Source organism: Plectrocnemia conspersa, unplaced genomic scaffold, assembly GCF_051122295.1.
Source record: "Plectrocnemia conspersa isolate PC_06_02 unplaced genomic scaffold, ASM5112229v1 ptg000001l, whole genome shotgun sequence".
NCBI lineage: Eukaryota > Metazoa > Arthropoda > Insecta > Trichoptera > Polycentropodidae > Plectrocnemia > Plectrocnemia conspersa.
This window is the reverse complement of record NW_028277165.1, coordinates 9071387-9093232: the sequence shown is the minus strand read 5'-3', so window position 1 is coordinate 9093232 and position 21846 is coordinate 9071387. Positions and strand designations below refer to the sequence as shown.

Genomic DNA, 21846 nt, shown 5'->3' with positions numbered 1-21846 from the left:
CCATATTTTTTATTTTGCGTAAAGCACGGTGATAAGAGCATCACTTTAAATTATTTGTAAATAAAAATAAAACTTTTTTAATGTATCTTGCGTTTGGCGCAGTAGGATCACTAAATATGTAGCCAATCAGAGAAAAGCATTTCGTAGAGCAGGAATGAGAGCGCTTACTTTTCTAATTAAGTTCTCGGGTTGAAATTTCACATAAGCCCACGGTTTTTATTTTTTTTGTTACTCTAATGAATCAACTTAAATCTCATAGATAAATATCAACGTAATAAATCAATATTATTAAATTATCACCTTCTATGTAGCGTAATTAACAAATTTTTGCCACCTTTAACAACACCTTTAGATTTGAAGCTACTAGATGGCGATACTTTTTTCACAAGTATAATGATTTTATTATTTTAGCAATAATAAAAGAGATGGCAATGGACGAGAGTCGCCAAGGACATGACAGCACAATATATAGATACCAAGAGAAATATTATTACAGTCAATTTTTTCTCATCTATTCCTTTAGCTTAATATCTATTACAAAACGATTTATTTCTTACCGGTACTTTGAGGGCCAACAAACCCGATATAATGAAAGAGTTCTTAAGGGATAAGTTGAAAGAACTGTATAGTTACTATACAGTTCTTTCAGCTACTACACTATAGTAGTATGTTTGGTTTTGTTGATTAAATGTACTTGGCGTTTTGTTTCAAAAAAATTTCACACGGTTCTATTGCTTGGTACAAAAGTTTTTAACACATATAGTGTAGGTAGCAAAAATAAACGACCACTGGTAATCAATTTTTATAACAGAACAAAAGACGGAGTTGATCTAGGAGACAAAATGACTCGAGAATATTTTTGCATACGGGCGATAAAGCGGTGGTCATTCAGAATATTTATGAAGCTCATTGATATTATGGCTTTCAATGCCTATAAGATATGGATCCATAAATATTCTGAGTGGCAAATCATCGATCGATATCGTCGAAAATATTTCATACACCTTCTATTGGTAGATTTAAGAAAAAAACTACAATTGAACGACAGGAGAATGTTTATTTGCATAAACCGCAAAAGTACAATAATTAAAGACTTTTGCCCCCGAAGATCTTCCTACATCGTCTTGGTCCAGTAGTACTCGTAATATTGAACGAAGACGTACGTGTAGCTTTTGTTCTGGTAATAAAATTACGCGTATATCGTGTTTTGTTTGTCACAGAGCTGTATCTCAAATGCAGAAAGTAATAAAATGCCTGCATTTAGGCATTTAGAATAGTTTTAATTCATTATTTTCGTGTGTTATATGTTTATAGATGTAAGCTTTATTTTAAGTAATTTAGGTTGAATTTTTATAAATATGTTATTTATTTATGTAAAAAAATGTATTGTGAATTGTAAAAAAATATATTATTTTATTGCGAACGTTTAAGAAGCCGCGTGTGTTTAACGTCATCGGATCTGATTAGGAAATGCATTTGTGTGCGTGCATAAGCAATGACAAAAAGGCATAGGCATCTCGTTTTACGCTCGATTAAAAATATTTTGGTCTCTCGACAGTTAATACAGTTTTACATTTTTAATATATTTATTTTTATTTTAACGCTAATTGTATGGCCACCTAGTTACTTGTTATGACCAAAACAAAACGTCGAAGTGCGTCTCTCAAACATAACCTGTTTATGTCGCCGGTATGAGCGCTAAAGATGGTGAACGCTCAAAGGTAATGAAAAAATGCTCATTTTAATATATAAACATCATTTGATACTTTTTTGTGATTTAGCCCCAGGGAGATGGAAAGGAGAAGAGAAAGAAAGAGTCGATCTTAGACCTTAGTAAATATTTAGAAAAAAGGATCAGGGTAAAGTTTGCTGGAGGCAGAGAGGCAGCGGGAGTACTTAAAGGATACGATCCGTTGTTAAATTTGGTTTTAGACAGCACAACTGAATTTTTAAGAGGTAATATTAATTTCTGAAGTCCAGTATACAATATTGGAGTTTATGTTTATTCATATTTTTTATTTCACAGATCCGGATGATCCCTATAAATTGGTGGAAGACACCAGACCGCTCGGTTTGGTAGTATGTAGAGGAACGTCGGTAGTTCTCATATGTCCCGTTGATGGGATGGAAGCTATACAAAATCCATTTATTGCGCAAGACACGTAATAACTGTTACATACTTACTCAAATCTTAATTTTATATTGTAAACATACGAGGTTTGTATCTGATTGTTGTTTATGAGGTTAATTGGTTAATATTAATCTCTCAATTTACAGTCAAATGTCGAATTTCACACATTGAATTTGTGTAAATATTTATTAACGTGTGAAAAAACATTTCAATTCACAAATTCCACAACTTGTGTATCTATACTCTCTGTTTATTTTTATAGAAATAAATATTTAAAATAATTACGATTTTATTATTGATCCTAAATTACATATTGCACTTAATCACTTTATAAAATTATATCGACACATATTTACAATTGTATATACAGACTTAATAATAGTACATTTTCTTATACATCAGTCGAGTCCAAATTCGTTTCTTATCCACGGATATTGTGGAGGACATTCGTTACAAGTCGTCAAATATCTATCTTGTTGTAATACTCGGGAGTGAAGCTTGCAAGTGTTAGGGAGGTTGCAAGCTATCTCCGATGGTTCGAATGCCTTTTTAGAGCATTGCCATGGCTCAAATTGGTTCATTTGGTTGCTCGGCTTCGGATGACGCATCCATTGAATAGCCTGATAGTTCGTCACAAAGTATACGTCTGGCAATTTGAGCATTTCATCAACGAATTTCTGGAATTATTTAATTAAATTATCCACCATTACAAAATTTAATCATTCATATCCATAAAATAATTCTCTAGTATTATCATTATTTTCAAGATCGTATCATTGATAAAAAAAATACTTAAAAAATAAACAATTATTTAGTTATTTAACACATTAAATACCGTGTGCATAAATTTGTGCTTTTCCGCATTTCAGCTTCATATGACAAAATCGTATGTTAAACTGCGTATTTACCTTAACGTATTCATTTAGTGCTCTAGCCAAAAATGTTGCTAATATTATATTAACTAAAATAATTTAAAAAAAATCCAAAATTACAGAGGCTCAAAACTCCGGTAAAAAATAATTTCGTTTCAAGGCAGTATTTACAATTTTTTCTATAAATATATTCCATATATCAATTTTTCGCAATAATTAAATCAGTTATGATAAAACTGTGAATCACATACCAAGAAAATAAAAATGTATTTAAATAATTTTTAACACTTTACGGTCAATACTCAACCATGCAACTTTGACATTTTGTTTGATATTTGCACAATGTAACAAACAGATTTCTCTCAACCACTAACAAATACAATCAAAAACGCACACTCACCTCCAATAGAGATACACACTCCTAAATACTTTTATATTATTCAATAATACATATTATATATTTTAACACTAAATTTTAAATTTGTAGATGATATCGAAAAAGAATGGACGGATCGCAAAAACGGTGAACCGATTCAACCAGCTTCATCCAATAAAAAAAATTCTATAGAAAAATTGCCCGGGCGCAATTTACGCCAGTGTATGGTATGCAGCAAAAAAATGAGATAAGGCGATCCAACCTTATATGCGCTCGATTGTGAATGCGAAAACACGATTATGAAGCGACATGATTTTATATTTTTATTTTATTTTTTATACTTGTAAATGTGTGATTATTTTATTAGAATCATAAAATATAATTCTTTACTTGTTTAATTGCAAAATAATCATTCAAATTGGTTGATATTTGTCGAAGTTATTGCGTTTTTATTTAACACCATGCTTTTTTTTTATCTAATAACACTAAATATGTACATGTTAGTAATTCACATACATACTTGCAATATAAGCATAGCACTACAACGCATTTTATTGCATTTATCTTATATTTATAATTGTATTCTCTGTATAAATAGATTTATTAAATTTTTCGAATTAAAGTAATATATGGTTTTCTGCCATTCAAATCAACGGAGTAACCTCGATGTAAATAAATATATTTTGCGGTAGTGGGTCAAAAAGATAGCCGTTCTCCGCACAAATTCGTAGAAAGTGAAAGTACTTAGAATTTAAACAGTAAAAGAATATGAGTGCGATTGTCATTAATTCTGAAGGTAATAATGAAATTTAATATCATCAAACTGCAACTTATGCAGATGGAACTTTTTAAGAAAATTATAAGGTTTTACTCCTGACAGATCACCGCTTCAAAATATTTTCAAAGACGCACCGGGTACGACAGGATTTGCAAAAATAAATTTAATAGGTGTAGTAAATAGCGCATTTTTATCGATAATCGACAATCGTATTATAGAGCAAACAATAACTTTTCCAGTTTTGGGGAAAAAATGGACTCTTAGGAAGGAAAAAATTTAAATCTTTCTTGGAAATACTGTAAGTACGTGAGGCATACAAAGCAAAACAACTTGAAACATTTATATTTATGGAGTAAGAAATGGGTTCCAAATTTTTTTCAACAACCATGATTAGAAATTAGTTAGTTTACGGATATTATACAATTAGTTCATTTTGATAAAAAAAAAGAGAAAAGTCAAGACTTACAAACAGATAAATTTGCTTTGATGTCAACAATGTGGGATAGATTTATTGAAAATAGAAAAAAGTTATTATTTTTGTGGTTTTTTAAAACTTATTTTTGTATTTATTTTTTATTATATATTATAATATAAATATATTATTATAGAGTTGGTAGAAATGGGTATGTACATCAATTTTTTGGTGGTTCTAGTGTTAATTGGGAAAATGGAATAATGGCAAATATCATGTTTAGAAATAATGCTCGCTAAATAACTGTGTGATTATATAATAACTAAGTGTATTATCAAATGAAAATTCTGATGAGCCTTACAAATCTCTAAATTATGTTCCGAAATCCCACTAAAAAGATGAACATAGTAGTTGGATTGAAGACCTGCACTCAGAACACGCGGCTCCGCCCTTGCCCTGTCGGACGTCCACAAAACTTGGACTGCAGTTCTTAGAGCAGCACCACAGAGACAATGTCTCTAAAGGGATTGCTCCGTAGTGCAAACGCCACTCAGAGAATCGTTGCCACTATAACGCCCCCCAATTATCTCACCATAATAGTTATTTATGTTATGTTAAAGGCTTGAAATGCGTTTTGATTGGCACACCACAACAAAAAGAACAGGATTTGTATTAAATTAATCTTAATTTACCTTAAACGCGCTTAAATATTCGGGTCTTTTGAACCAAGTTGTATGGAAATAGAGACCTAAAGGAGCTCTATTAGTCAAATAATGTCTTTTGAAGTTTGATATAAACATTTTATATACGTCTTCGCCTGAAAGATTTGGAGGACAAGAGTCTACCATAGCGCACGTGTATTCGCTGACTGTTAATTGGTTCATAACCATCTCCCAAATGCCTGGATAGCTCCTTGAGGGACAATTCTGGTTATTACCTACAAAAATGTGTTATAGTAACCATTTATTTTATATTTATTTCATTTTTTATAACCTGTACACGTGTGTGGCATTTTATGATCTAAAGTATAGGGCCATAAAGGTGGGTTTGAAAACGGAGCTGTCATTGATGAATCGTATACGAATCCAAACTCTTTCATCATCAAAAATTGTCTGTTCCACCCGACTCTCAAAAATGGCACTCTCATTCCACTAAAAATATAACAAATCACTATTTTTTTATTACATCTTATTGTATTAATGTGAAGATAAAATGCCATACATTAGTCTCACCGTAAGTCTTCCATGCGTACATTTCCAAATTTGTTGACGATGTTAGCCATGCCTACCATCTCGTCGAACCAATCTTCAATAGTTGCGTTCTTAGACCACCATTCTTCTGGTCCCCTGTGCCTAAAATAGAAAAATATAAACTTGTACACTTATTGATTAAATAAATATATAATTTAATATATTTACGTTATTGAATGAACTGCTATCTCATGTCCACTATTCCACATCTTTTGCAATTGCATATAATTGGTATACTGATGAGAAACATAAAACGTAGCCTTGATAGGACATCCATTAGGATTTTTCCTATCATTCGTGAACAACTCTTTAGTGTACAAGTCCCAGTTTTCAAAATTGATGGCATCGTCGAAAGTCAGCGTTATCATTTGAGGAACCTTTAAATACAAATTATTTTAATGCTGTACCTTGAATGCTTATTAAATGATGTATAATACCTGATTAGGTTCTAGTCCACCTGGTATCAAAGTACTGTCTTTTGAACAGAAGCAATCTGGTAAAACGCACGTTTGCAGGTTGCATGGTTCGGCAGCGTTAGGATCATGATTTGCATCGCACCATCCCTTATTAATAATAAATTTGTGATTATTTTGCTTTAACAGATATGTAAAAAAACACTTACTTCATCTGATGAATCGGGACAGTCTATGGAGCCATCGCAGAAATATTCGTTTGGAAAACACGTTCCATCTCCACATCCAAGATGCGAGGGATCATAACAGTTGGCATCTGATAGTAATGGTTTTGGTATTTTTGGTTCTGAAACATCAATACTTTTAATACTGGAGCACTATATTATTTTCTAGAAGATCAATATTAACAAGTTTTATTCTTGTTTTTAAAAATGAAGTTAAAGGGGCGATAAAATAATAATCCTAACAATCGAACTCTGAGAACAAAAACTATTACTGCTCTGTGTCCTTACACGCACCATTGCATCTCTCTTAGCGAACAACTAATCACAAGGCGAATATTAAAATAATGTTAAATAATGTTAATGTTAATGTTAATGTTAAATAATGTTATTTTCCACTGACTAAAGTTAACGGGCTTTGCATTTAAAGCAGGAAAATACTAAAAGCAAATATCAAGAATTATATATAGGTTATAAATATTAAAAAGTCATACGTAAAACAGATTTTCGAAATTGTTTAAAGATTAATATGAATAATTCACTTCATATTTTTTTATAAGAACCAGGCGTGCCAATCTAACATACGCACTCACTCCCCTCTTTGCCTTTAATGTTGTCAACAAAGTGTTATTTTTAATGCGTGACAGTAAAAATGCTACACAACAAAGGTAAAGTTTTTGTCACACTTTCTTTTTCGTTTCATTGGTCAAATCTGGCGACATGTCGCGATTTGATTGACGTTTCCAAACGACTCTGAGATTTTACTAGAAAAGTGTGAGACCGTGTCGAATCCGCTACTGTCTTCAAAGATGTTTCTCTTTTTTCTCACCAGCAGTGATGTCACAGTTCTCCACGTTAACTTTGAAATCGCATATCTGCCTGTTGACGTCGAATAGCAATCCCACGGAACACTTGAACTCGAACACTTCTCCGTCCAAGCAGAGATAGTATTTCGAGCACTCGTTGTTAGTCCAGATTTTGTGCTGCGGTCTGTTGGGGTTTCTGCGGGTAAAATAAAGATATAGATTAATTTAACGATTGACGAACCCTGTCTTGGCAGAGTCGTTAAACTCGGTCAAATATTACTGTAATAAACTGCGCGTAATCAAGATCACTTATCGATTTCACCTAGTTGTAAAGTTTATGGTATGATTTACTAAGTTGTTTGGAAAATCAAGACTGACTGTTAAAATTAAATTTAATCGTAATTAGGATATACGTATTTGTACACATACTTATAAATAAAATAATAGTTATATTTGAGCAACAACTGGAATCCAAAGATTCTTCTACGTTTGCGTTTAGTTAATTAAGTTTTTAAAAAAGCGATGATCAATAAGTAACAAGTTGAGAAAAATTTCTTTATCGACATATTTAAGATTTTGAAAGTTTTAATTGCTCATAGATATTTCTATGAGAAAATTCCAACATTTATAAAATATTCTGTCTCTGTGTTACCTCATTGTGGAATTGGCAAAATTACAGTATATTTAGATTTCTTGATTCTCTAATTCTCTGAGCGCTGTAGTAGAGATATTTATGTTGCTTATCTTCCATGATCTCGCTCTTATTTTACTATAAACGTCTGAAGAACTAGAGAAATATCTTTGTATCATTGTAGATCCAATTCCTTTATAATTAAGCATCCTTCTTCATTACTAAATTTCTCAAGTCTTAGTCTTTCTCTAGTCCTTAGGAAAAACTGCTCATTTCTGGAACTTACACTGCGTTTGAAAATTTGGAAGAAATGAAGTTCATTTTAATTTTGGATATAAATATATAAAATATTTACGATCTGACCCTTTACAAAAAAAATGCTGATCCTTGATCTAAGTGAAGATTTTATTCTAATAAATCTTACGTTTTCTTGCTTTTTTTAATTGATATATATATATACGTCTAAAAACCTAAAGAGTTATCCTTGTACATGTAGCGATCCAATTGTTTTATAATCGATCATTCTTCTTCAGCACTGAACTTCTTAAGTCTTAGTTTCTCTCTAGACATTACTATAAAAGTTATTTGTGCCATATTGATTTCTTGTTTCTCATATTCATTCAGCCTAATGGTAGATCCATGGACATATTTATTTTGTTCGTTAATCTGAGAAGAGATCTTCCTCTAGTTACTCTTCCATATTCTTGCATTTCTTGCACGATATACGTCTAAAAAAACTGAAGAACTGAAAACTGCCATATTGATTATTCTCTAAATTTAGAGAATAATCTATATGGTTCACATTAACTAGGGGTTTAATATTGAATGGCACTATCAAAATAAAACCATTATTCTAGAGCAGCGTTTCTCAAGGGAGATAAAATTAAGGATTGTGCAATTTTTTTACACAATATTCGCTTCACTCTTGCCTGGAAAACTGCTATTTACGTTAATGATAGGTTCAGTAGTAGTATATCTAAAAAAACGTTGCCTACACAATACAATAAATATAATGGTTCTGTGGTTAACTTTATTACAGCATTTATGCAAATGTTCTCTCAAATTGATTAAATTCTAAACGGTCCATACTTTCCAAACAATTTCATATTTAGATTAAATAAATAAAAAAGTGTCACACCAGTACTATATTAATAAGTAATTAATGCAAATGTGAACCTGTAAAATCTGCCATCTTCCAAGCACTTGACTTGATTACGGACGCTCCTCTTCGTCAGATTTCTGCATTGTGTGCCTAAAAACGATACGATTTTAATGGAAACGTCTCTGAATTGGTATAAAAAGATCACTCAAGCTCATTTAGAAAAAAAATTCCATGTGTAACAGTTAACTAAGCGTTGACACGCGACAAGTTTAGTTCGTCGTGAAATCAGTGAAAGTTTATCCGAGAGTCTGGTTTTTGATTTAGTTTCGAAGCTATCTTCGAAACTTCTTTGAAGATTTGACAGTTAACAAGATAGTGGCGTTTTCTTAAATAAATCCAATACCGAAGACTATGAACGCGAGACAGACGAGTGCGGAAAGAGGAAGTTTGCTGGCCATGGCGAACTCGGACCGGTACTGAAGTGTGCTAGCATCGCGCGCAAGTTATATTCCAACTTTCTTCTTTCTCCAACATCTCGCATGTGCCCGATCAGAGGAGTTCAACGAGTTCATAAAAAAGAGCTACGGTCACAAAACCCGAGCGTAAATTGTGCAATATCTGTACATAAAATATTGATCTTCTCTTTGAGTTGAATCATATGAACTGGATAGGTTTTGGCTTATGCAAATTTTTCTTTTTAGATGTACATACATACACAGCGGATTGGAATTTTCTGGGTCATTTTTGTATGCGGTTAGTAGCGCGATTAGTGACGTTTTAAGAACATATGTAAAACATATATACTTAACAAGGCTTTTTTTAAACAAAAAGGTGCCGGAACTCGCTTCTTGTCAAGCTTTTTACTAAAGAAAAGTATACTCAAATATCATATAAATTAAATTTAAAGCAGCTACCACGAAGCGCATAAAAAATTAAACAAAATTTAACATATTTTTTTCTTTACTTTAAACATGTCAAATTTTATAAACGAACAAATTTAAACATATAACTGAAGATTAAATGTAAAATAAAATAGTAATAACATCATATACTTGATTAAAAATCTATAGTGATTTCCAAAGTTTTGTCCAATTCTTGTTTGATAAATCGTCTCGATTTTTTTTAGTGTTGGTTCTATGACCGAATGAAATCTGAGAAATTACAATTTAAACGTATTTTGAAGGATAGAAAAGTGGCAAAGGTGGTCCGATTAGTTTGATGAAGAAAAGTGCCGAAACTGTATTGGTCTACAATGAAACTCTTCTTGGAGTAGTAATTATATTTATTAGCGAAAATACTCGTTCACGTTCTCTTGAAAAAATGGGAATAGAATTCAGAGGATATATCAAACGCACTGTTTTTTTAGGTTGTCTTTTCGAGAATATATTTGCAAAATCCATCAATATCTTCAGGCTAAGTACGTGAGCCCAAAGTACAAACTAAACATTTTTGCTATATAGCATCCTTTTTTAAATTGACCTTCCTGACAAGAATGAAATAGGAAGATCATTTAAAAAAAAATGTACAGCAGCTGTAGCAGATTTATGACGGGACGTCATTTGTCCCCCTTTGAATTTGGTCAGAAAAATGCATTTCATATAATGAATGCATTTTTCTGACCAAATAATATTGCTTTTCATGAAGTCAAAATATATTAAAAAAAAAACGATCACTGACTGGCCAAATTTTGCCCCCTCTCACTGTCTGATTGACTAACCTAGTGGTACTGATTTACCCCGCTATAACTTGTAACGCATTGGGCTTACGCCTGCCAGGTTACAGCGAAAGATTATAACACGATGGCATTATTTTAAATTTAAGAAAAATATTCTCACTTCGTGACTGAATAAAACTTATGATCAATTTTTTCTTATTAAAAATATATTTGATTGATATTTTATAACTGTATTGCACAAGCTGTGCACTGAGAATTTATTCCATAAAAAACACATTACAACAATTTATAAAATGAGACTATATTTTATGTTTGAAGCTAATTTTATATTCTTATATTATTTTTAAAATAATGTTTGTCTTTAAAATAAACTAGCAAAATTTCTACTAGTATTTTTTAGATTAACAATTTTGCGGTTAAAATTTTAATCAAATTAATAATAATAATATACTTCATTGAACTACATAATTATGGTTCTTGCACATAAAATAATTTTAGCATTTGGTTCCGTAAGTTGGTCCGTGTTTTTACTTTATTTAATCAAAAGTGTTTTATTTAATAAAAATGTTTTAGGAGAAGTGAAAAAAAAATTAGGTAATTTGTATTTTTCCTAATATTTTTTTTTACCAAGAGAATATCTTAAAATGTTTGAGAGTATGTAATGAATGTACTAAAAAAGTATCATTAGCTATTTCTAATAAAAATGTGACCCTTTTAATACAAGAAAATATTACAACTGACCGTAATATATTAAATAATGATTCAGTTGTAATTTTATTTCATTATATTCTATGTAAATTACAGAACAATTCGCAAATCTATATTTCATATTTCACAACTACGTTTAGCTATGTCAGTTAACATATTCTTGCCTTGAAGTTTTTATTTATAAGTCTTTCTATAATTTAATATTTTATTTAATAAATTAACACATCGTTTTAAAAATATATTATTACATAATAGCATAAATTACATTTTTTTAATAGAAAGATAAATGCACATTATTCATACATGTTCTAAATAAACCATATTACATAATAATTAAGGAATAAATGCGTGTGTTATATTATAATATGTAATACAACATTGAAACTTTTCGTATTCATTCAATTACCCATTCTTCTTCTTAAACTGGTTCTTCAGATCGCCTAAGTATGCCGATCTATCCTCTTGCTTTATGTTAATATTATCTCTGCACTCATTCTTGTCATTTGTTCTGCACAAGACTGGTGCGTCTACCACGTGTAGTTGGATATCTGGGATGCTGCACCTGGGCACGTGTATATGCTTGTCTATCACATACCTAGACTGAATGTGCGTCTTAATGCAAGGGTCGGCCAAGCCTAGTTTCAGGCATTTGCCTACTCCGTCGAAAGGGGCATATTCTTTTATCTTTAGAGGTGCCTTGGGAGCTGCCTTAGGAGATGCACGCTTACGTCTGCTTTGTTCAGACATTTCATCAAAGCTGGTGTCTCCGTAGTGACCCACCCGATGGACATCTCTGGTTTTCAGCCTCCGGTTTTCGTTCATGCATTTGTCGATGGAACAGATGGCGTTTCCAGTTGAAGGTTCGAAAGTGACGACTTGGTTCGTGGCGCATGGACCTTGTTGATAGTATTCGTAGCACTTATTTTTCCCCTAAAATTTTAAATAAAAATAAGCTGTTTTGTAAATTACAAATATTAAATACTGTTTATACAATGTATTAAATTATCAGTTTATTAAACTGCGAATAATATAATTAGACAACGTAGTACATACTGACCAAAGCCTTCAAGCACTACAAAATTTACTAGATGTGAAAAATTGCCTGTGTAAAAGATCCTAAGAAATTATACATTTGGAAATATTATTTATACAAAACGCGTAATGGCAGAAGTGAAAATTGGCGTTAGAAACAAAGGACGTCTACGATACCCTTATATTCTTATATAAAATTTTGAAAATATCAGAGGACACTAATAATAAAAAGGCTATTTCTGAAATTTTGTTCGATGAGGACAAACGACAAATTTCTAAAACTTATAAAAAGCTCTTATATATATATATATATATATGTTTGGGGTAATTGATCTAGATTTTTCAATACCTGCTTTGATTATAGAAATTCCGTATAATCTATACGATCTATAAGCGTTACTGATTCATAAAAATCTGATGTAGATGGTACAAATTATTTTAATTTCAAGTTCAAATGGGAAATTTGAAACTAAAACTTGAAGACTGTAAGTGATAATACATGCTATAAATTTAAAGAATTGGAGTGATATCTGAATATCAATATTGATCTACGGACATTTTGATTCATGAAAAGCTATACGTAAAAATACATCAATGAAATAATAACGTAGCATTATATTTTCTACCACAATTGTGCGAAACATATAAATACTATTCAACGATAGAAATGATTAATTTTCTACTACTGGATAAAAACGTCTTCTTACTAAAATCTAACGTAACTTTTTGAGTTTTAATGCAGAATATTAAATTATAAGTCATGTTAGTGTCATTTATAAATATGATTGTTCAAAATTAATATAGGCACGTCAAGTTTACTTATGTTATTAGCGTGCGAATAGTAGGTTTGCATAACTGTTTAATCTTTTTTTTATTCGTTGACATACCATTACTTGAAAAGTAAATAAAAAAATGCAAATACTTACGACAACCTCTCCAAAGTTTTCCGTGCAAGCACAAATTCCGTCTCCATACGCATCCACCTGCACCTTCATTCCTTTCTTCTGGCATTCTTCATTCTGAATAGTGGACTTCAGTTCGCACTTGTTGCTTTTTGGCCACCAAACCTGAAATAACCAATGTATGAAATCAATATCAATACCACAAAGATTGTTATGTATAATCAGACGCAAAAATACAGCAACTTGCTAACGGACGTTTACTGGGTTAACGATTATAGCTGGAAATTCCATCACATATCTCCTTTCAGATGACTGATTTGGTTTTGCAAATTATTATTCGTTGTCGAAACGATCTTTGCTCTTTGTGATTATTTGTCACTTATTTTTTAGTGTGTGTTTTGTGGTTCATAATTTGCTCAATTTCCGCGAAACGATCGTTAGAATTGTACTCGTATTGTACCATTGAATATTATTTTTTCTGTATAAGTCAAGTTCTTATTTTATACTTATTATGACCATGAAAGACTATTCAATCTCTAGTATGTACATTAGTATATTTTATAGGAAATACAATTTTATTTACTTATATTGCGTTTATGAGAATCTTTTTAATCTTTACTTTATTTTTGTTGCAGTTATAAGTTTGTTAAAAAATTATTGGGTTTTTTGTTTAATAAATTTTACTTTAGTTCTTTGTATTACTGTTAACATTAAAGATTATTTTAATAAACTGATTTTTATACCAAATTGTGGATTTTATGTAAATATTTTACAAAACAATAAAACTGTATCTATTATTTATTAAAAGGTTTCTTTTGATATAAATCTCAATTCACAATGTCACGAAAAATGCTCATATGCATAATTAAGTAAATATGCCGAAATTCAATGTGCTGCCACAATGTAATATAATTTTCATATTACACACACTCTAAAAAAGTTGAGTTCGAATTAGTGGCTAACGATTTAATTATTCTAATGATTTCTGAGGACCGGTATTTTCCCCCGAGGACCAGACCGGTATTAGGTCGCGTACCATAGTTCTAAAAAAATATTTGGAATGATTGCCTTACAGAATATGTTATATTATGAATGATCTAACGGTCCAAAACAGGATTTGCAATGTAGCTGCATGTGCAAGACGAGAACGGTATAAGGTCGAAACCAGTTTTTTAGCAATGTGATCTAACCTCTTCTTTTCCGGTGCAGGGTTTCTTCTTGCAGACTGCTCTCAGATACGAATGCCTCAAAACACTCTCCTTCTCCAATATCAACCATTCGTCGGAAGCGCAAGGTCCTGTTTTTGATAAAACGTGACATTCGTTGTTGTAGAGAAACTTCCTCGCGGCGAAGCAATCCAATTCCTTCTCGCTGAAATGAGCATCGTTGAACGGATCTCCTCTGAAGACTTGTTCGTTCTCCTCGCTGAACACAATGTCACTTTCGCCTTCTTGCCTCGGATATCTTGGTTTTGGTTCCAGGGTACCATAGGTAAAACCAGCTTCCTGCCATAGGTTTTTAGGCGAAAAATTTCCTGCCTCGCGAACGGATGCAGACGCAGCAAAGTGCAGACCGCAAATTATAGCGTACCACAAACAAACACCTTCAGCCGTCCTATTATATTTAAATTTAGCCATTATCTGAAAATACAATCGGACAATTAATTAGCGGTGATTATGTAGACAACGAAATAATTTTTAATACAAAAACAAATTTAAGAAGAAAATCGGCTTTATTTAAAATTATCCTCATAGCAAAGGCCAAAAGAATGAGATAGATTACTGTGTATAAACACGTGTAAAATATTTTATTTTTTAAACATTTAAATGTATCTAATTTATTGAAAGTAATAAATATAACATCAAACATTTTTGACTTCTTAATTTTTTTCTCTAAGATTTTTTACCAGAGCTATGATTTTTAAGCGTTTTAAATAGTCGTCATTGTGAATCATGATGGCAGATGCATAACTGCACCGGGCGGCACTTGCTTGGGGGCGGCATCTTCGCGATGAAAGGTTCGTTCGTGTAATGTGGTTCTTAAACTGAACTGACCTGTTCGAACTTGAATACTGTTTTGCACATTTTTTATTGGCCAAGATTGGCCAGGGGCGAAGAATGTAGTGAGTTACTTCGGTTTTACGATTAAACGTAAAAAAACGTAACGTTAAAATATAAAACGATTTTATCCAATATATGACCAAAACATTAATAGTTAAATATTTTATTTTATGTTATTGTTAAAAAAACTGCTTCAGTTTGTTTTCTCTCTAAGATTCATGATTTTTTATGTTCTAAATAGCTGCCATTTTAAAACAAAATTGCGAATCGGACTGGGAAAATATTTTTTTAGAATAGTTTTGCTAAAATCTGATTAAAACTACGACAGCTATCGTGTTCACAAACAAAATGACGGATCAGACTGGATAAAGAATTTAACCGAAAAATTTACAAAGCTTTTTTTTAATGGTAGCTTTGGGTAAAACTAAAAGACGGTTAAAGTGACGGTTATAGTGGTCGCAAAAATAGTTGTATCCAATATATGACTAATATAACAATACTAATAATTGAACATTATATTAAATTTTTTATTCAGTTTTAATTTATATTATATAGCATTTTTGCTTCCATTTTTATTAATGGAGGTATATTATTTTTAAATATTTTGAATAGTCACTATTTTAAAACAAGATGGCGGATCAGATTGAATAAAGAATTTAAATAAGATATTTATTGAATTAATTATTTTTTAAATTATAGGAGAGTCAAAAAGACGTGGTATTTCTATTGAATTTACTTTAATGTCTTATTTATGGGGAAAATACTATTATACAATGTGTTAATAGGTTTTAAGGACAAAAAAATTATATTCGAAAAAAAAAAATTTAACACATTAAAGAAAATGTCAGCCAAATATGAATGAGGAAGTAATTAATAACGTATCTGACATATCTTTAGATGAATAAGTCCAGGAAAACAAGTAGAATATTGTCAAGGAAGAACTACAATAAAAAATATTCATGATAGATATATTTTTCCCTCTCATCTATCCAATTATCTGGACTACATTCGTTCCTAGTTAGTCTAGATTCTATCGAGGTTCTATTTTATATGAAGTGCCAAAGAAATCCATATCTGACTATTTTAAATACTTTGGAATTAAGTTAATTTAATTTTTATAATTATAATAATATTTCGTATGCGAAAACGAGAATTTTCGTTTCGCGTCGATTATCGGTTAAAAGCGGGAAATTAGAACGAAATATTTGTTGTACTGCAATGTTAGGATTTCGTTTATCTACGCTTAACTGCTATCGTAAAAGTGTAATATTAGAGCAGGAATCCACTTTGCCACTTACAATACAGTCGAATAACATAGCACGTCACGTTTCTGTTTTTAGAAGGTTTTGAATTCATCCCTAATTAGTTCACTTTCAAATCTAAGAAAACAACACGAAACGGCCATTTTTAAAATTATTTTACGGAAGGAAGTTAATAATTTAAAATAAATATATTTTCGGAAACGGATTCACTGTTTTACAATTTTTGTCGCTACTTTGCCAAAATTATAGCTGATCCAGAATCTAATTATTTTTTAGATAAAGGAGAAATTGATTTGTCTGTAAAATACTAGACGAACAATTAATAAAGATATTTCAGATGATTTGTAAATGGAACAAAACTCCAACAGAAAAAATGTAAGACCGTTACTACACTAAATATATTAAATGGCACTCTTGTGAGATCATGTCAGTGGAAGAAAATGGCGTGCATTTATCAAGTAAGTAGCAAGAAATATGAACTCAACAAAAAATACAAGCAAGTTGTTCATGTTATGATTTAAACGATCGACCTTGATCACAAATCAAATACATACACTTTGAAACATTTCGTTCGATGAACTGCTACAGAAAAATAGTTGTTGAAAATCGGGGGGTCGAGTCGTTGATTGCTTATGTTGGCCACCCTGACAGAAAAAGAGGAGATAATAAGATGAATAATGAGTGTGAAGCGTGAAATAAACATGTGCCGAACCGGAACGGCGTACCGTCGTGTGATTAAAGCTATGTATGCACATATGTATGTGATCGGTAAACAATGATATAGCTCAGGAAGTGTGCTAAGTGTGATTATTAAACAATGCAGATATTTTATGTATTATATATTAAAGCAAAACATTTATTCGCATTTTTATACATATATGCACTTATTGCGGTCATTTGGTCGTGTTTATCTTATATCAGCACAAAAACTGGTTTTCTAACAATTTTTAATAAATAACTAACGCGAAATTTGAAGAAGCTGTGGCAAAGTGGAAACTCGTGTTTCTCCCTCCATTCGGTACCGTAATAATAAGTTCCAATTTATTATTTTTTCTTCCTCAAAAATCAAGGTTACTGTTGAAAAACCGCGGACAAATATGTTAATTAACTATATACTAACAATATTGACTTGACCACAAAAATAAAATAATCGCAATATCGTTATCAATAACCTGAATTAAATGTTAATAAATTAAAATATTTTGATAAAAATATCAGTTATTCTAATGATAGTTGTTTAATGCTATTTTTTAAATTGTAATTCTAAACTTTGATTATATTAGCATATGTTTAAATAATAATAAATGTATGTTTATTTAATACGAATACGTACAATCACACTCCCCGGAAGGCACAGTGAGACTGACAAAGTTATGTGGAATATTCATATATATAGCGAAGTGTAAACATTGAAACTTTTTTAGTTAGTAGCTGATTTTTTTATTCTTGTTGATTTCCATCATATGTCCATAGATATATATATTGTAGAACTAATAATGGTATTTATATATGTATATACTTTATAACAGGGCTAGTCAAACATTTAATTCCTGCGGATATAATAGGATAATACGTTTATTTCAATAATATTTCAATTATATATGCTATCTATGTTACTGGTTTGAAACCATTTTATGTTTACAATTTATTATTAGCTACAATTTGATAAGAATAAGAATATAAAATAAAACGTGGGTGGCTATAATTTAAAGAAAAAAACTAAAAAATCTCTTATAATAGAAGCAAAATAAAGATAAAAATATTGGAAATTAAAAAGCCCAATAAATTAAGTGATAATTTGATTACATTTCATTGAATATCAGGAACCATTGATATGTTGTCTTTAGTATCTTAAGTAATATGTGCTTTGGCATTATGTGCTTGTATTTAAACTTAATCTTGTTTTTATCGTAGTCACCGATGCACGAGATTAGTGGGCTAGTGTGTTTTCGCAAAATATTTTTATAATATTTTGTCGTATGAAAATGACAGTATTATTTAATTGTTGGTATTTGAAGGATAATATTCATTTTTTTTAGGATTAGTGTACAAAAGTGTATTATGTATTATTTTTACAGCTTTATTTTGAATGACTTGCAATTCAGAAAAAAAAGTATTATCGGTATTACTCCACACATATGTTAAAATGGTATGGTAAAAACAGACATATGTTAAAATAGGTCTAATTTATTGTTTATAGATTAAAATTTTATTTTTTAAGTTAGCGCGCTATTTCTATTAAATATCGGTCTGCCCACATACGCACGGAACTGTCCGACGGACATTCGGCAGATCTATCCGGGTCCGCCACACACGAAAAATGTCTGAGCTTGGACATACGTATGTCTGTCTGAGCTCAGACAAATTCTTATCGGACATCAGATATACGTGTTTTTAGGTGATTCTGCATTTCAACTAAACAAGCATTGCATTGCATTGCGTGCATTAGCATTTCGTTTCGCTTCATTCTTGTACAACGCCATCCCCCTGATCTTAAAGGAAATTTATTGACTCTCGGTTCCCTAAGGGCCCAGCCCTTTGGTATGCCTGCGTCGAACTGCAATGCTTTGCTCGTTATAGGTAGCGTGGGCGCTACCTCTGGTGGCCAGACGGAGAGCTTACTTCCCCTCAAGGATTTTGGATTTAACCTCAAGAGGGGCTACACACTGTTATCGGTGAACTCCAGCGTGTGGTCGACTGGCGCCGTTTATCAAAGACAGTGAGACATCATATATTGTAAACTAAATTCGTGTGTTAAAAATAATTGCAGACCGTGTAATTGGTTATTGTTTTGACGCTAATCGCTATTGGTAATTCTTCTAGTACTGTAGGGATAGGGCTTGTTTAGTTGAAATGCAGAACTGCCTAAAAACACGTAATAGATAAGAATTTGTCCGTGTTCAGACAGACAAATGTCTAAGCTCAGACATTTTGGGTCTGTGGCGAAGCCCGAACAAATCCACCGTATGTCCGACAGGCAGATCCGTGCGTATGTGCTTGGCTATTAGCCAAGCATGTATTCGAATAATGGCGCTTCTACAATAAACAAGTATTTTTGTCTAAAACATTTGTATTACTATGTTGTGAGGTCTATGAGTTGCTTTACTATTTATATATAGCTAAGTGCAAGAAATCGATTATGTTTAATTGTAGCGTATTTTATTGGTTTAATTCGTTCGATACACTTAATTAACCTACAATAACAATATTGCCATGTATTTTTAATTACTAATAGTTTCATTTGTGTTCTTGTTTTATTTACCCCTACGGTATAATCCAATTCGAGTTTTATATGTTGGCAGCATTGTGAATCAGACAGCTATCAATAATAACGCGTATTCAAAATGGCAAATGCTGGTTTGCAACAGTACTTTCACGAAATGGATCGCTTAACCACCGCTCAACGCGTAAAGATTAAGTTAAAATTCTATATGAACAGTGTATCGAAGTTTATTGGAAGTTCATGGCCAATTTCATTGTCATTCTAAGTGAACAATTCGCAATGTCGTGAAAAAAATTGAAGAGATTGGAAGCGTTGGAGATATGCTAAGGCCTGTGTATCATCGTGGCGCCCGTTCAGCCTAGCCTAAGCGAATACAACGGTATGATGGTTAATTTATTAATGTTAGGTTTGGGCTTGAACAGCTTAAAGATTGATTTACACGCTGCCAGTTGTTGGCATGCCAGCTGTGAGTTGACTGCGAGGGTCACTGGCAGAACTATTGTTGTGCCAGCAACTGGCAGAACAATTGTTGAGAAAAAGCGCCACCCACCTTGCGCCAGTACGGTAGTGTGGTGGAGGGGGGAGCTGATGTACCAGTAAAACAAAAATATTTGTTCTGCCGGAGGTGCCGGCTGCTGGCGTGCTAGTGGCGCATTGGCTACTCCAGTGGCTGGCGTTAAAGGCTGATTGACACGATGCCAGTCGGCGTGCAAGTCAAGGTTGCCAATCATTGGATGCCCGCGAATATCACCGTGTAAACAAGCCATACGTGTTTACACGGTGCTAGTCACTGGCATCCAGTGACTGGCAATCTCAACTGACATCGTGTAAATCAGCCTTAAGAAACCTAGTGGGTGGTCACGACGGGTAGTTTTTAAGCGTTGTGCCACGCTAATTAACAGGGACCATTATTTTTTCATTATTTAATTGTATTTTAAGTTATTTTATAATATCCCACTTTATTATTAATATTTTTGTCATAATCGCACATGGCCGCAACATATTGTGTTATGTTCATCAATATAAAACAACACTTCTACTGTCAAATGTCAAAATAATCCAGGATAGTTTTATAGACCAAAATTTAGCGATTTTGGTTACGCAATCTGACACAATCCTTAAGGTACACGCTTTAGACTATGGATAATGATAAAGGAAAATGCGAAGCTCGTTATATTTTAAAGTTTTTGTTCAAAAAAGGTGAAACTGTCAGTCAAGCTTAGAAATCCATAATAGAAGTATTATTTTTCATTTTGAACATAATTTATATATTATTTTGTTGCTCCATAGAAAATCAGCTGTATTTTAATGGCAGATCTTTTCAACATAACTCAAGTTTTTGAATTTCTTTAATGCTATACTCACGAATAACACCCACATTTTCAAATGAAATGCTTTAATTTTAACATTTTCAAGTATCATAGATATGCAATTAATCATTACATTGTGCATATGGTTAATTTTTCAATTAATTAAAATTTAATTTCATTATTCAATTTGTAGTAATTCTGACCCTATAGCTAGTTAGACGTAAGAATGCTGCAGCGAGGTAAATTATTGAGTTTATTAATTTCAAATATTGACTTTCCGTTACCCGAACAGGGCTGTTCTGAGCCTAATAAGAAACATTCTCCTGTTCCGTTATAGGGAGCGTATTCTTTCCTCGGAGATCTGTTAATAGCAAAGCATCTGTCATTTGAGCAAACAGCCTTGTTGATTAAGGGGTCGTAAGTTACTACCCGATCTTCAGCGCACGGACCTCTTTGGTAATATTCGTAGCAAGCTTCCTGAAAAATAATGATAAAACCATTTAATTTGCTTTAATAGTGATGCTTACTCAAATACGAAAGTGTTAATATGAAATACGTTTGATGCTAATGAAGAAAAATAGAATGTAAGCATTGGATTGAAAGAAAACGTAATCATAGTTTAGGTTTAGGATATTTTTCATGTAAGTAAAAGGTGTGAGTTTTTTATTCCCTTTATCTGCCA

The 21846-nt window shown here is 31.9% G+C and overlaps 3 protein-coding genes across 6 annotated transcripts; 1 reads left to right on the top strand and 2 right to left on the bottom strand.

Moving 5' to 3' along the window:
- Positions 1–1484: 1484 nt before the first annotated feature.
- On the top strand, positions 1485–2409 carry LSm7 (U6 snRNA-associated Sm-like protein LSm7). Its single transcript, XM_088201599.1, has 3 exons — positions 1485–1721; positions 1782–1956; positions 2027–2409. The coding sequence occupies exons 1-3, from the start codon at positions 1692–1694 to the stop codon at positions 2164–2166; spliced, it is 345 nt and encodes a 114-aa protein (XP_088057725.1). The 5' UTR covers positions 1485–1691; the 3' UTR covers positions 2167–2409.
- On the bottom strand, positions 2403–9504 carry ChLD3 (Chitin and LDLR binding deacetylase 3). Of its 2 annotated transcripts, none has more exons than XR_015811925.1 (10): positions 9396–9469; positions 9067–9142; positions 7283–7455; positions 6442–6578; positions 6257–6382; positions 5988–6196; positions 5791–5921; positions 5563–5739; positions 5262–5506; positions 2403–2808 (listed from the first exon to the last, which is right to left on the bottom strand). XR_015811925.1 is itself a non-coding variant. In XM_088201583.1 (10 exons), exons 1-10 carry the CDS (start codon positions 9448–9450, stop codon positions 2530–2532), a joined length of 1578 nt encoding a protein of 525 aa, XP_088057709.1. In that variant the 5' UTR covers positions 9451–9504; the 3' UTR covers positions 2403–2529. The 2 variants fall into 2 exon arrangements, 1 of the variants encoding a protein (XP_088057709.1); XM_088201583.1 differs by having other exon boundaries at positions 5563–5720; positions 5802–5921; positions 9396–9504.
- Positions 9505–11600: 2096 nt separating this feature from the next.
- Positions 11601–18076, bottom strand: LOC148238718 (uncharacterized). 3 transcript variants are annotated; one of them, XM_088197439.1, is made up of 5 exons: positions 17965–17989; positions 17186–17275; positions 14500–14949; positions 13334–13474; positions 11601–12305 (listed from the first exon to the last, which is right to left on the bottom strand). In XM_088197439.1, the coding sequence occupies exons 2-5, from the start codon at positions 17195–17197 to the stop codon at positions 11778–11780; spliced, it is 1131 nt and encodes a 376-aa protein (XP_088053565.1). In that variant the 5' UTR covers positions 17198–17275; positions 17965–17989; the 3' UTR covers positions 11601–11777. The 3 variants fall into 3 exon arrangements, with proteins under 3 accessions (XP_088053565.1, XP_088053573.1, XP_088053557.1); XM_088197447.1 differs by lacking the exon at positions 17186–17275 and having other exon boundaries at positions 17965–18076; XM_088197431.1 differs by lacking the exon at positions 17965–17989.
- Between the last annotated feature and the right edge of the window lie 3770 nt (positions 18077–21846).